Here is a 17,316-nt window from a genome sequence, read left to right as displayed (position 1 = left end):
CAAGCACAGTGTGCCTATCGACATTACATATAGCATTTCACACATTCCAAGCACAGTGTGCCCATCGACAGTACACATTACATGCCACCCATGCCAGACACATTGTGCCTATCGACAGTACACATTACATGTCACTCATACCAGACTCGGATCTTCATTGCACTCACCAAATGATTTGCAGATGCACACATACATTGTATTCTAGTCTCCTGGTGTGAATGTATATTGTGACCTTTGATGTGTGTGTCTGTGCGTGTGCGTGTGGGTGTGGGTGTGGATGTGTGTGTTTCGATTCAACAATCCTAGGAAAACTTGAAGCATCTTCGCATCATTTATGCGTGCTTGGATATGCTATAACTTTCCATTAACTATGGTTAGAGAGTACATAATGGTTAGGGGGTGCTTGTACTATAACATTAAAATTTTGAGACTATAGATTGTTCCAAATGTTCGTAAATTTAGTATGTCTAATTGCTTGCCTAATTACAATGGGATAGTCACTAGAATTACTCATATTTTGAGAGGAGGACTTTAAACGGCGTTCGAGTCTAGTACTCAAATTTTTATCGGAATATGTTTTTCAAACTGAAATAAGTGGGGTTCAGCTTAATTGTTGGTTAATTCAGTAATCACTATTAACGTAGATTAACTGCTCTAACAAATTCTTGCGTTTTATCTTTTAATTTTTTAAAAAAGGTATAAAACAATGTCGTCAATAGAAAAATTTGAAACCGCGAAAGATGCATGATTCTATTTTGTATCACCACTGGCGATATAAGTAATCTGCTATATGACTACCCTTTAACTAAAAAGTCAACCTGCTTAAATATGTACTAAGTTTAAATTTACTCACATTTGATGCTACTTGTTTTATAAGAATTCTAATCGTTATTCAGTTAGGCGATACAACTAATTTTCCATAACCTTTAGGCATGATTAACATTATTACGGCCTTGGTAATATTTAACTAGCGATCTTTTCTTTTTGCGACTACACGGCATACAAGACAATACAAAAATGGATCGTAGTTTTCACATTTTGGTATCATTATTAAATTAACTGCAGAGGAGAAAAATGCATAGAAAATTAGTTCTGAAAATAATTATATGCTGATATTGCAACATTCTTGGTAAGAACAATACGCAAACAAGTCATTAAATTCGATTTTATTATTAGAATAATGGACAAATGTAAACATAAATTGTTTACATTAGTTTACAGGGTTCATTCTAGTCAGCGCCGTTGCACCAAGGACCTTTATTTTTCATCTCTTGCTCGCTAAAGTTCCTTCTGTAACGCCCATAGTAATTATACAAAAGAAACAATTAAGCTGACTATAGAATGAATTGCTTGGATCCAATGCTTACTGAATAGAGTATTCTCATTGCTAACGTTATGCAGCTATCAATCTCATTGGTTGACAGAAACGTCTTACTGAGTTTGATTAACGGGTGCACCAATCAAGAATTCATAGTGATCATTGATATAGAATATCAACAAGAATATTTGAAATCTTCAGTGAAAACAGTGTAGTATTTATATCGAAATCAATATACACGGAAAAGAAAATGTAGACTATAATGTCAAAAAATAAATTCCAGTGAGGAAGGATTACGTGGGCCTGAGAGATTCAAATCCCAGTATAGAAGACTCTAGAGGTGTGAGGCTGAAAATGGTCACAGACGCCCGTATTCAGTAATTTATGTAATAATTATAAACTCTTCCAAGCATTATATATTTTGATTACTCTCCGTTAATTTTAATTCAATATTAAGCATGGGTTGCTACAGTTTCTCTTTCAGCTAATACGACCATATCCTGATCAGCGGAGACGATTATTTCACCGGACAATGGATGACACAAAACCGCATTGTCCACTGCTATATTTTCTACATGAAGGACCTCATTGCAAAAAGTGGGGCTGATGTCCCGAAAGTGCGTTTATTGAGTCTGCATTCCACATACGTTGCCAAATATAAATAACATGGTAAATTATATAATATTTAACCTAAGTATATGGAATATTCAATTTTAAAGATTTAAATGCAAACATTTGATGCGTTTGATTGCAATAAAGTTGTTATAACGCAGCTATTCAATTTTACAGCACCAATTTTAATTCTTGTAAAACCTAACGGTGTTATGTTTCCCAAAATTTCCAAGGACCTACAATCCGAGTTCATGTAGATTTCCTAAACTAATAACTGAGGCATAACTGGAAGTAAATGATTATTCTTAATAAAATATTCTGTAACTGAGTTAAGCTTCAGGTAAATAGTGCCTTACCTCATAAGGTACTTTCTGCACACAAATTCATAAATATAGGGTGGCAAACAGCGTTCTGGAAGGGGCCCCTTATGACCGATGTCTCTAAGGCGTTCGCCTCTACAGGTCATTGACACCTCATCTCTGTCCGTGTGAGTTGGGTCTCTGCTAGGACAGCTCGGGTATTTGAGAAAGCTCACCAGTAGATTTTATTGTGTCGGTGGATGAATAGCCTATTGTGTGCTGAAGATTGATACAACTCAAAAACACATCGACCCCTAGTGGTTTAACCCAAATAAAATATACGGTGGCAAACACTAACCCTCGGGCAACAAACTGCAAGAATGTCTCATTAATATGCGCACATGTCGCTCATAACAAATCTCATTCAAAATCTAAATGATATAAGCTGATATAAAAAGTACCAATTCAACTTGTTGATAAATCAAGCCACTAAACTATTATAGCGACGAACGAGGGTGCACTATGTACGACAATTGAAATACCTTATTATCTTACTTGGCCTTAGAACAGATAAGTTAAAAGCAAAGGCATGATACACACGTCTCGCGTGCTCATGTACGTATCCCCAATTTTTCAATCTTTAATTTTATTGGTAACTGGTAGTAAACTGGATTATTTCTATAGATGGTTCACTATATTATTAAAGTATTAGTGATATCTGAATTATCTGCAAAACAATACTACACCTTGTCCTATCTGTACACAAGATTGTTCAAATTGGTTATTAGTGGAAAATATTGCATGTATGCTTGATATTGTAAAGACCCTTTCCAGAAACAAGATGCAATCTCTACAAGAATTTCTAAATTAAATAGTTATTTAAGCCGAATTTGTCAGTAAATTTCCAATATTTGTTTATTTTTTATTTTTATTTTTTTGCAGTACAATCCTAACATCAGCTCTGCGTTAAGTTGATAAGTCAAGTCCGTCACTTAAGCACTTTGTCTTGCTCCACAGACCGAACGACACGATGGCCACATCAAGATCAAAGGAAGATATTTTCAGTTTCTTCGAAGATCGGACTCTGGAACTAGAAGTCGCAGGTATGTCACTGATAAGTCGTATGAACCAACATTTTCATTAAAAAATATTCGTGCTTTGTGAAATACCAATTAATAATTATATGTCTGTCTGTAACATTTGTATATCCCCATAACATATGTAACACTATTTGATATTAAATGTCAAATCTTGTTTCGTTATATTGATTTGACAATATATGTTGTTGATTCTTTTGATATATTTAAAGGAATGTCTTATATTTTGCGAGTAGATACCCACCCACTCCAATCACGTATACCGATGGCAATAGTGCATAAGGATCCGAATTTACTAAACACACACACACACACACACACACACACACACACACACACACAGAGTGAGTAACGGCGATCTTTACCTGTGAGAGTCGAACAAAGCTTCCTGATAAGTATTCTAGGTTGTGGTGAACTTATTCAGAAGCGACCCAGATTAAAAATGAAGATAGTTGAAGATGTCAGAATTAAACAATCAGCGAAAAACGATGAAGTCAATAACAAGAAAGAAAAAATCTTTACGACTGGTATGTCTGCTAAAATGCAAACCTTACGAGACAACAAATCATACGATGAACGTCGTAATTAAACCAAACTTGCATAGTGTGAGGTATAAAAACGTACATGGTGATTATGACGATGATGCTGATGATGTTGAAAATTACATGATGGTTACTATTATTATTATGATTATTATTATTATTATTATTATTATTATTATTATTATTATTGATTTCAATGTTGCAAAATTTTGAAGAGGTAATTTCAAACTACATTCTGTCGTGGTCAGCACGCAATAAATTGGTGACTGCGAAGGATACGATATGCTATATATGGAGCCATAAGCAAATTTCATTTAGAGTCGGTTCGATAAAGGTCAAGCAGGTGAAAGAGGCTAATGTTAACGTAAGGTCAAAAAACAAAATATGACAAGAGTTGCGACAACCCAGAACAAATATTTTGGGAAATCTTGGGCCATATTAAACAGGTGTCATAGAAAGATATTTTCCAGAATAGTCAGTAATAAAGGCAGTATAGAGAAGATTATTATGACTTCGATGGGAGCGATAAAATATTTAGCGGTTAGAGAAAGTAATCCTGATTGTCTAAGTTAAGGAGGGAGTGGGTGTTCCCGGACGAAATACAATAGTCAGCTAGCAATTTACTGCTCACAGTGGGGTGTAATGTTTTCTCTGAGAGATCTAATTGTGTCATGTTACCAGCTAGGAATGTGAGTAGCTGCTAGAAAAGACATAAATTCTTATTAATTCATTGTTTGTGTATCAGATTCAGGTTGGGAACTGAATATAGCTTAGTTCTGATGAATTGCAATAGACGATATCTGACGTAAAAATGGTAGGGATATTGTTTGATCTCAGGAGAAGAGAAACATGGCGCGTACTTTATGCTGGGTACTATATGTTACTCGGAAGAAAAGAAATAGCTCCATACCGGTACTGTACAGTGGAAAAGAGTGCAGTCTGCAACCAAGATGGTTGATGACTCTAAAAGGTTAGAGAGTGTGTGCGTGTTATTTGGATTTTCAACGTAGCTTTAACAATTTTTCAGTCATATGGTTACGATGAAAGTTTATATTGATATCTAGCACTGGGGCATCGTGCCGCAGACATGTAACTTTATGTCCCACCCAATCAAATTATCCTGACACCACCTCAACCGGGCATATCATTAAACTCTTAATGCTGAGCGCCAAACAAGGCTGCTGCTAGTACCATTTTATATGTCTTTGGTATGACTTGGCAGGGGTTCGAGCCCGCGACCTGCCGCATCCGAAGCGAACTCTCCAAACACTTAAGCCGCCGGAGCGGTAAAGAGGAGAGAGAGAGAGAGATGAAATATATATACGCCAACGCCGACCTATCGTCAAATGATATGGAAAAGAGAAGCAACCATACGATGCTGACATGCCGGCAATTTGAGTTCGATCAGTCACTCGATTATAGGATGAAATTTGTTTTGTCTGTGTAACAGAAAGGCTAATTGAATTTCGTGTTAATTTTGTAATTCTATAGTAACTCTATTTGCAAAAAGATGTATAGCATTTAAATGCAATGGTTGTTCTATGCTTTATATCTGCTCAGATCTCTGCCATTCCATCGATTATTTTCATATTGTATTGTGTTGTTTACTCGATTCGGGAAATAGCATCGTGGTCGATCATCTAGATAACAAAACCAAAAACTATATCGAATGAGGATTACGTCAATCCCATCTTCAGACATTATTATTATTATCATTATTATTATCATTATTATTATTATTATTATTATTATTGGGGAAGATTAATCATAATGATATAATTGTATTATATTCATTATCGTGGTGGTTTGTTATAATTACAAGTAAACTGTGTTGATGATATTTTAACATTTCAGATTAATATGATTACGACGTTTGACTGATAAAGCATTACCGTACACACAACTGTGTAATATATGCCGTATGTACTCATTCATAAGTCGGGTCCATCTATAAACCATATAGATCCAGATATTCCACCAGCAGGTCAAGATTAGGTTATATTTTGTCCTTTTTCTACTAATTCCTCCTAAACGTTAGACATTATCGTGGCATATCTGGGTCTATGAAGTTTGTATTTCTGACCTTTATGCTAGTATATACGGCAGTTAAAATTTCAATTGTACACGTACAATATACATATCACCGTCGACAATCTGGAATTAATCGACTTTGATGTCTGGATTACTACGCTATCAAATGATTTACTTAAATTCCACAGTTCACGCATTTTAACAACGATCGGGTTTAGTACCTTTAAAACCAAGTCATGTGACAAGGGCTTGTTTATTGTATAAGTATAACATAGCTGTAGTTAAATAGGTTAGAGACTGAAACTTTGCCTATATTATTCACAGGTAAACGCTAGTTATAAAAGTTGGAGCTGTCGATATTATAATTTAATGATACTGATTAATTTAATGGTATCGTAAATTCGAAACTAATTTTTGATATCCTAAAACATCATGTTATTAATCGATACAATGAAATAATTAGATATCACAAGGAAAAATATTTGTAAAAAGGGAGACGGGAGCAATATTACTGTGCCCGATACGGATTGACGACCAAAATATTTGGCCTTTGAGTTGTATGCTCATGCGTGATATTATTTTGATATCTGCGAAAGTTAGAAATAATGTGGTTGACTAATCGTCACTGCTCAAATAGGGTTTGCATCTAGGAAAATACACTTTGTATCCTCTGTGAAGGAGAATTCGGTTGAAAAACAGCGGAGGATTATATCTGGTTTTCAAAAAAATTATATTTTCATCACGTAATTTCTTTTGACAAGAGAGGGTCTGGAACGAGGAAAAGAGATATAAAATGAGGGCTCCTTTTCGCCAAGGAAATTGTAGCCATACTCATTTATGGATCAAACTGTAAAACTCTGTAGCGGACTTACCCAGCAATCATGGTTATTCATGCGTTCACAGAGCAATTGTCTCGAAGAAAAAGCTTCAAAACAATGCTTTTATAAGGAAAAGTTGTTTCTTTTGTCGAAAAATCACTTTCTTCATAGAAAAGGGTACTTCTTGTCCAGAAAATGTCTCAAGCCAATAGAACTTAATGAAAATATGATTCCTTCCTTCATATAAGACATGTGTGTCCTGGCTGAATATGTAAAAACGATTCGACTTTTTCGTGGAGATTACAATTTTTTTAAATGTTCACTTTGTAAGGAAATTACGCTTTTTCTCCAGTATATTAACATTTTTGTGAAGAATTGTTTTTCTCGTGAAAAACTATTTGTTCATGAAACGTTTGCATTATTGTGCAAAGGAACTTTTTTTCGTGAGAAAAGATATTATTTTCTAAAAGGTTTAAATCTAAAAGAAAAAACTTCTTTTCGGAATTAATGTCAACCTATCAAAGTAGATAAGACGTCGAGAAATATCAATATTTTGCCAAGATTAACCAACACAGTTATCCCAGCAAGTAATTTCAAACTACACAGTGACCAAAAAATGCACTTATATGCCAAATTCGGCCTTTATTACACATAGTTCATTCTAGTGAACGTTACCTAATTGTAAACACATAAATGCAGCAATCATATATAAAGTATTATAATTGTTAGCCTCACTTAGATGTCAATTTCATTATTAGATCAAGTTGTAAAACTCTGCAGCGGACTTTCCCAGCAAGTTTGCGCGCGAATACACTCAGACACACCAAAAGCAACAGATGGCCAGTCATATAAATTTGAATATGTGTGAAACTTAGGTAGTCGGTCAGATGAATGTAAAGTGTGTAAAAATTGTTTGGTTCATGTTCTGCCTAAAGCTGTAATCACCATACAAAAATATTATGGAGGGAGATTACCGCCATAATTATATGCGTATGTTTTCTTATCTTCCTTGATGCGTTATTGCAAATGGCTGCTTGCAAGTGCTACATTCATAATTCTAGTCATGAATTTTATATTCTTCATTGATGCAAGCTGTAAACGGCAGCTTGCAGGTGCTTAGATCAACGTTATTTCTGCCTCATTGTATCTTGCAGTTTGCCAATACTGAACTGATTCTGCAGTTTGTCGCATGGCAAACATTATGTCAGTTATTACAGGTTTTGTATATTATGTTAATAAACTTGCCATATTACAATCACATTATTCCAACTGCTGTTTTCATACAGATGTGGCCTTGCAACAATGTAAATACTAAGTTTTATCAGCAACGTCTTTGTTTTCCAACTCGTATCGCCATCTGTTGTCATAATGGCATAATAGAGATCAGCATGGCATTATGACAACAGACGACGCTCTAAATTTCTAAAGTTTTTCATTTAGCATATATAATTAATGCTCCCAACGGAGCTTTACGGCATTAGTTTTGTGTTGATAAACATTGTAACTCTTTCAGTCCCTTTTTTAAAGGTGTACGTTAGCAATTAAGTTTTAATCGTTCTCTAAAACCATGTGCTAAGTAATTTATAGCACTCCAGTTTTGACGCACTTAATTACTTACTTTCACCGTTTAAGAAATATACTTCTTAGTGACATCTCTCGTTACTTTGGAAACATTAGTATGTTAGCAAAGTAAGGATCAGAAATGACAATGATTTATTCCCTCGTACTCTTCTTAACCAGCTTTCATCAGACGACCCCTGATTGTAAGGATCGTATTATACGTCACCCATTTTGACGCACCTCACATACGTCTGTCTTTTCCTGTGATACTATTGTACATAAGATCCCGGCAAAAATAATATATTTCAGAACAACATCAATAGCACATAAAAAAGTTTATAGGCAAAACGACATTAAAAAAGTCAAGCGTTCCGAAAGGTTTTCTTATTCTTATCACAATCCTCATTTTGGAACATATTTTGTCGCAAAATCCGAAATAACCACATTGTGGAAAATGATGTTCGTATCACATGGTAAAAATGTTTACTGGCAATTAGAAGTATTATATTTAGTGTACGATTGTTTTCTAATACTTAATTTGCATTGTTGATGTACAGAATCTCAACCTTTGAATATATTTGAAATTTTAAAAAAAAATCTTTCAAACTGGATTGCATCCATTAAAACTTTGACTCTAAAAGTGGAAATAATCAGACAAAAGACATAATCTTAGAGGAGATTTAACTTTTATTTATTGTAATTCTTACTATTATAAAACCAATTAAAATTAATAATTTGGTTCAAGAATTTTAAAATATAATTATAGCACCCTTAGGGACTAATTATTCAGCTGCTCTTTGTCACATTAACACATAAACCCCTAACGACAACTTAACGGGTCAGGAGGTAATAACCTACTGCCGAGCTATGTAGCGTCATGGTCATGCATGATACACTAAAGTTTGTGTTAATCTGGAAAGGGAGACAGATGTAGCTCTACAATGATACCAAGTAATCTGGAATATCTAGTTGCACTACAAAACACAGATAAAAAAACTCATTTTTTTGGGCTCGACTTTTTTGTAGCCAAAATTCGCCCGTGGTCGGAATCCGATTTTGTGTCCGTAATTTTAGACATTTTGGTCTCAGATCTAAGGCAAACCGGTATGAACTGCAACAAGACACATGAACCTTTGCAAAAAGTCGGATAAGATGTTCATTTGGAATAAAGAGTGGTTTTCAAACAAAAATAATTGATCCGTTTAGGAAAAAAAAACCGCATAAAAACCCACTCTAACTTTTACCCTTCTGCTCATGCGCGAGTCAAACAGCCAATGAAAAACAATTTTTCTAATATAACTATCCAGTATGTTATTAAAAGATCACCGGGGATTTTGGTGTTTTTGGGTCTATTCAGAAATAGCTTTCAAATGTGTTTCCTACTCGATTTTCAGGCAAAAATGACAAAAACCTCCAGAGGTTAATGTGTTAAAGATAAAAAAAAACTTTAAAGAATTTTGGAAATATGAATGTAGTGACGCACGATTCCGACATATTAAGTGTGCTGCTCTTTGCAATATAAAAGTAATTTAGCGAATTATCTATGATCAACAGGGTTACCACCCTACCTGGAAATCCGGAAAAAGTCGGGCGAAATGGTAACTTTTTCGCGACCGAGGAAAGTCATAGAATTATGCAAATATTGAAGAAAGTCGGGAAAAAACCGGGAATTTTTCTCCACAACTTGACGCCCGAAACAATTACATAATTGAGTCGTAACTAAACTGATCGTGAGTTAATTTTTTGGAGTTTTAGCCAGAATATTAGGAGGTTGCAACATGGATCATTTGGGTGCTTGCCATAAATATATTTGTTAAGTCAATCCAAACGCTCAGTTGATTCATCTAGTAGACGTTTTGTTTCACAGATCGATAGCCTTACTTGTATTATGGAGGGTATGAAAACTAGTGTAGCATCACAAGAGGCCAACATGATGGGGATAAAGCATAGCCGCTTAGCAGATGGCAGGAGACCTTAAACGTTGTTAAATCGATTTACACCTGCATGAAATCGGTACGAAAATTGTTTATTTTCTCCGAAATTGCGAGTATTAAAATCGTTAAGTCTTTAATCTGCTGAACGACGATAAAACTAATGCATTGATTAAATTTGAGCTGGTATTAGCAATTTCGATTGCTAATCGCACGAGAACACACAATGCCACAAGCGTTATTTTAAAATATTGTAAAAAAAAATTTAAATGAAAGTCGTTAAAATAAAAAAACTAAAACGAAAGGGCAAAAAATTCATTATATTTATTCCGAGACCCAATTCCGGAGTTCTGTTGTATTATGTGACTACCAAGTTGACCTGTGCTCTCACACGTAGGGAGCATACGAAGCAGGGAACAAGACTAGCCCGCTTGATGAATCAGACTGGCCAAGTTTCTTGTAGTTGTTCTCGAAATAAAAATGTTGAGAATTATATGTTCTTTCTGGTTTTCACAAAAGGTATCAAACTTTCATTTAATATAATTGAAATTTTGTACAACAACATTGAAAAAGAAATTGTTGTTGATATCACGTGACTATTGGACTTCCGATGTCGTTGTCTGATAATTGTGAAGTCATATGACTATTAACGCAAATGGCGAGTACCGGATCAGGTTTCATCAATGCTGAGTTTCGTCTAGTCTGTCAGCGGACTAAAGACATAGCGATTATAATACTTGCCATTTTTGAGAATATAAATATTTTTCCTATCGATTTCATGCAGGTATAAGCACAGGGGCTCGTATCGTTGCTTAAAAGTGACGGTTCATACACGTACTATATAATAACCACAAATGAGGACACTTCTCTCCTTTCTTGCACGACCCATTTAAGAATAAACGCTGTTATTTCAAGCCACATTTCGCGTAGCGTAATAAATTTGGTACAGATGTTTAGCTCAGGCATTCGACTGTGTAACCCTATCAAACGTCCTGAATGGAATACTACCTTCTCATTGGCCAACTGAAAATAATTTATAAATACACAGGCCGTCATTTTCTTTTAACCAATGAGAGGACAGTATTCCAGTCAGCGCTTTGTTCCTGCATATTAAGCGGGCGAGATCAGGTACATGTCTAGCGGTACCGAGGGAAAATGATTTGGTATTCCTTAAATGTATGATATTAAGTCAAACTTTTGATAAGGATACACAGTCGAATGCCTGAGCTAAATATCGGTACCAATTGTATTAAGCTACGCAGAGCGTAGCTTGAAATATTAGCATTTATTCTTAAATGGGTCGCGCAAGAGAGTAGAGAAGTACCCTCCCTTGTAGTTATTATATAGTACATGTATGACATGTCAATTTTAAGCAACGATACTAGCCCCTGTGGGTATGAGTCGATATAACATAGTTTAAATTTACTATGCCCGCTGGTAAGCTGTCTTACGGTGGCGGCAGATACCAAGTTTATTTTATATGTGATCGCTCTGAACCCACACTCCATCCTAAATGTCCATATGTGAAAAATGGGGTTGGAATATTTAGAGGATACCCGGATTAGAAAAATGTCGAATCTCTGAGCTGATCTTTGGACGAAAATTAGTATACGGTGACTTGTAGCATGAAGCACTGGTGTCAGATCTTAAATGGACCGCAGGAGAAATGGGAAATTGTCGTCCCTTTTTAAGTTTTGTTATATATTAAGAAGCGATAAGAGACCATATATCAATACATGTTTGGGGACTGGATTATTGAACACCAAGAAGACAAGCTGATTTTACAGAAAATTCAGCCCTTGTTTATACAACAATATATAACTATGAAGGTCGTTTGTCAAAATGTACATCAACCGTTTTGTAAATGTCTTTAAATGATGGAAGTTTTAACCAAATCGTCTTAAGAAGTTTAGGTTGGTTGAAAAATCTTGCTTGAAATCTTATTATTTTATAAATTCAGGGTTACAATATTTCCATTACAAGATATGATTCTAATACTTTGCATTTATTGGGTTTTTTATACTGTGATAGGAATTGTTTACTTTGTACAACATGCACATATACTGCTCTAGAATTCTTTGGAATTAAAAGTTTGAAAGGAAACAAAACAATTTATGCTCATTATGTTGTTTCCACGTAGCAACATGATGCAGGTCAGCAAAGTAAAGTAAGAATGTGTAGTCTGTTCATTGAAATGACTTTAAATACCAGTTTATAGGAATATAGTCAGATTTGTTTCGTGTGACTCATTTTGTGGTTTTGACATTAGTGTTTTGGAGAGTCTGGAAAGAAACAGCTTCAGATTTGGAAAATGCATGTTTTGTAATCCAAAATATTCTTTAATTTCATTCAGTAATGATCGTATGTAAACCTTAAAAAAAATAATTTAATTCTGGAAAAAAGACATGGAAAAGACCTGGAAATTTATATTAAGAAAAGCGTGGGAACCATGGATCAAAGAGAGAGAGAGAGAGTGTGTGCACCAAAACAGCGTATTTCATAAGTTATTGTAACATACATGCATCCTGGGTGGGTGAGTATGTTTTGGGATAGTCTTAGGGTCTTTCCTTTAGCAAGTATCAACAAAAGCAAAATCTCTACAGATCTTACTCGATAATTATAAATGGTAAAACTTTACTAATCACTGTCTCTTTATTTGGATTGATTTTATTTAATTGCCTACACGCATAGCTGATGGTGTTTTGGGACACTCTTTTGATCTGTTATGGTATTCGTGGGGTCTTTCATTTAGTGATAAGTACCAACATGGAGAGAGAAAAAACCTCCTGATTTTACTCGATAATTATACAATGCAGGATTTTACTGATCAATGTATTTTTTAAGGTTTGATACAATGTAAGTGGATACATGTATCCTGGGTAGGTGAGAGTGTTTTCGGACAGTCTTGATCCATGACTTTCTGGGTGATTGGCAGAAAAAATAAACTGATGGATGTCTTATTAATGCATAAGTTGTTGGAAATAATCAAACAAACAATTGCTGGACAGACTTAACTTTTAGAACAGTTTCTGCTTTAATATTCTTCAAAGGAATGGCCTATGGAAATCTTGAAGACACACACATTATGGTCACCACGTATTGGTTGCTTGACTTGGCATTAGGTATTGGAACTGACACTACTATTTTTGTGCTAAATGAATTGCAAAATGGTCTAATGCAGGAATAGGTTGCAGAACGCCTTAGCCTCGTTTCCTTTTAATGAAAAATGTATACATCTTGTGATATATCATAAATACACCACACACACACACACACACACATAATATATTCAATGCAGCGAAATCAGCCCACTACACTACTATGACCATGGAAAGTTCTATCTGCAATGAGCTCTTCGAGATTACTAACAAGCTAATGTCAAGGAAAAAATCCACACCACTTCCAACTACCTTCTCTCCAGTCGACCTTCCGGACATGTTTGCAAATTTCTTCCGTGACAAAGTACAAACCATTAGAGATAAGCTTGACATCACAATTTCAATTGACTCGTCATCACCATACAGATGGGATATAGAATTGGAGCGGCAACCATCAGCAGCTTTTTTTAATCTGTCTCTATGGATTTCGTACAGATACTCCTGATGAAGAGTGCACCAAAGTCATGTGAACTTGATTCAATTCCAACATCACTGCTGCTTGAGTGTTTAGAGCCAGTATTGCCTTCACTAACTGATGTTATTAATACCTCTTTCTCATCAGGGGAATTCCCATCATTTTTCAAAACTGCCATTGTAAAGCCTCTGCTGAAGAAATCAACACTAGACCATAACGATTTAAAGAACTACCACCCCGTTTCTAATCTCCCATTCATATAAAAAATCTTAGAAAAGGTTGTTCTATCCCAGCTTGTATCTCGTCTGAATTCAAACAGTCTTTTTAGCAAGGTGCAATCTGCATATCACCCTTGCCACAGTATTGAAACTACTCTTCTAAAAGTAGTTAATGACATTCTCTCTGCTTTGGATAGCGGAAAGATTACAGTCCTCACCCTCTTTGATTTGTCTGCAGCATTTGACACAACAGACCATGATATATTACTTCACAGTCTCCAGCATGTATTTGGTATTCATGATACAGCCTTACTGTGGTTCAAGTCCTACTTGGTCAACAGGACACAAATTGTGTCTGCAAATGGAATACACTCCAGCCCAATTGATCTATGTTGTTTTGTTCCACAGGGGTCTGTTGTTGGACCTGTTCTCTTCATTCTATACACTCAGATGCTCTCAAGTGGCATAGATCATCATCCAGTGTCTCACCAACTGTACGCTGATGATACCCAAATATACAAATCTAGCCACCCAACTGACGTTGATGCTACCATCCAATGTGTAGAATGGTGCATTTCTGATGTGAAATCATGGATGACATGTAAAAAGATGCAGATGAATGATGATAAAACTGAGGCCGTTCTGATTACAATACAAATACTTTCTCATTCACATATTTTACCTCAAACAATGAAGATCAACAACACCAACATTACATTCACACAATCAGTACGAAACCTAGGCGTTACTCTGTACAGTACTCTCACATTGCACCAACATGTCATGAACATATGCAAGGCTGCATATCTTGAGCTGAGACGCATCAGCTCCATTTGTAAATATCTTTCAGTTGATGCCACTAAAACACTTGTGTGTTCATTAGTACTTTCAAGACTGGACTATTGTAACTCAATTATTCTGGTTCATCTCAATATCTACTCCAAAAAAATCAAAAAGTTCAAAACACAGCTGCTTGGATCATACTTAGCGTACCACGATCAGAGCACACCTCCCCGCTGCTCTGTACCCTACACTGTCTATCCATTTGATCCAGAATCAAACACAAAATTTGTTCTCTGTGCTAAGTTTCACTGACGGACTCTAGTCCAACATACCTATCCGACCTCACCCATGTGTACACACCAGCAAGATACTTACGCTCCTCTTCCGACAGTAGTATGCTCATTATTCCCACTATGAAAACAAAGTCATACGGACAGCGTTCTTTTGTATACTAGGGCCCAGCAACGTGGAATGAATTGCCCACTGAACTTAGAAACAAAGACACAGTGATCACATTCAAGAGTGCTCTCAAGACTCACTTATTTCGACTGCAAGAACAAACTTAAAAACTTAATAATGTTTCCTACCTTAAATATTCTCAGCATGGTTTTTATGTTTTCTAATTTCATGGTGTTTGTATTTGTAATCATATCATTATATATGTTTTTTTTTTTAATCGTATAGGTGTTGTCTAATGTTGTAAAGCGTTTAGATTAACATTAAAAATTAATTTCATTGGGATGAGAGAATAAACAGAATCATCATCTCGGTAATTCCCCCCCCCCTCTCTCTCTCTCTCTCGTGAATAAACAAGAAAGAGAAAGTGTGGCCTTGAGGTGCAATTATCTGAAATTAGCTCAAACCTTATGAGGTCTTTACTGATACAAAAAGTAGAATTTGCACTGCACTCTAAAATAATAAACATGCTCTAAATTGATAACATTGTGAATGAGAATATATAAACAAAATTGACCTTAAACCTAGCTTGTAGTTGGCTACCGTATTATTCCACCGTGCGGCAGTGGTAAATTACACAGGCAATATGTCCAAATGAAAATGGGTGGGAAGGGTCAGCGGAAATAAAACATTGTGTAAATACATCTAAGTGTATACAATTTGATACATTTAATTTGTTTTCTGCTTCTTGCATGCCACCTCTCTTCCGAATGGTAATATTCTGATAAATCAGCTAACTGTAATGCGGTAATATAATTCGAGTAATATTTTTAATAAGACGCCCCAAACATGCCGTAAAGTGATATAACCTCGTTTTGCTAGGGTCCGGGGAGTAGTCGTATTGTAAGAAATTGACGTATTACAGCGATATCTGTTGTCATAATTAGGCATTATGTTAAATTGCCACGTGCTTGATTCTACATTAAAGGTGCAATCTGTGTAACTTGTGATACTGCAAGTTTATAAACAGAATATTAAAACTTGTAATAACTGACATAGCGTTTGCCATACAACAAACTACAGAATCAGTTCATTAATTGGCAAATTACAAGATACAATGAGACAGAAGGAAAGTTGATCTAACCTTTTGCAAGCTGCTGTCATTGCAAGATACAATGAGGCGAAGGAAAGTTGATCTAACCATTTGAAAGCTGCCACTGACAGCTTGCATCAATGAAGGATGGAAAATCCATGACTAGAATAATGAATTATCAATCATTATCATCATCATCCAAGTAAATTGTACATCTCTCATACAAGTATCATATTTTCTTCTCCACTATTATTTTCTGTTATGAAAAAAATATCAGTACAAACAACAGATAATCTTACCAGGTGGCAACATCTAGAAAATCGATCAGACACATTTCTTTTAATCTACAGGGTCCAGCATCCGTCTTTAATATTTAAAGTGTGATGACGTCATACACCGTTATTTCTACTATCCAAAATTTAACTATACTTTTCTGTTATGCAAATTTATATAAAATTATAAAATCATACAGTCTGAAATAAAAAGAAAGCTAAGCATTTTATCTTGTGAAATTACTTTCATCATGTTATTCAGCCCGTGGTAGAATGGGCTACTTCTGTCTGGTGGATTCTAATTGAAAGAGTTTGTGACCCTAATGGTGAAAATAAAGGTTGATTAGCCGGATTGGATTAATGACATGTTCGTCCGAGAGTTATGTGTTGGTACGTTACTGTCTTTTGAATGTATATGTGTATTTTGTCAGTCTCCCTGTTATTCTGAAGCGATGAAAGACTTGTGAGAAAAGTCGAATCGAGCGGATGATTGTGGTCACGCTTGCACTCCTTGTGTTCATTTATAGTACCGATAAGGTGATTTCATGTCAGAAAGTTCGCCTTACTTTATTGATAAAACGTCAGACGCATGTGATTTAATCAAGCAATTCAAGTTACAGCTTTAAATCACAACTTATACAACAATTAACATACACACATCAAATTCATCTACTAAACAATACTTGTCATGTATTGGTTTCCCGGGGAATGGGGAAGGTGCTGTGAAATATTTTTTCTTTTCACTAAAGATAATTAATATTTTTTTAAATCAT

The 17,316-nt window shown here is 35.3% G+C and overlaps 1 protein-coding gene across 1 annotated transcript in view; it reads left to right on the top strand.

Moving 5' to 3' along the window:
* The window catches only part of LOC149787072 (uncharacterized), a 166,171-nt gene that overhangs the window by 64,088 nt on the left and 84,767 nt on the right, over positions 1-17,316 (top strand). The window contains exons 2-3 of the mRNA XM_089977600.1: positions 1,791-1,987; positions 3,172-3,332. Of these exons, the coding sequence (XP_089833726.1) occupies positions 3,260-3,332 (73 nt within the window). The 5' untranslated portion in view covers positions 1,791-1,987; positions 3,172-3,259. The remainder of the gene's footprint in view (positions 1-1,790; positions 1,988-3,171; positions 3,333-17,316) is intronic.

Source organism: Sinohyriopsis cumingii, chromosome 12 (assembly GCF_028554795.1).
Source record: "Sinohyriopsis cumingii isolate HCF-2022 chromosome 12, ASM2855479v2, whole genome shotgun sequence".
NCBI lineage: Eukaryota > Metazoa > Mollusca > Bivalvia > Unionida > Unionidae > Sinohyriopsis > Sinohyriopsis cumingii.
Note: the sequence above shows the minus strand (reverse complement) of the source record. Positions and strands in the feature narration are given on the sequence as shown.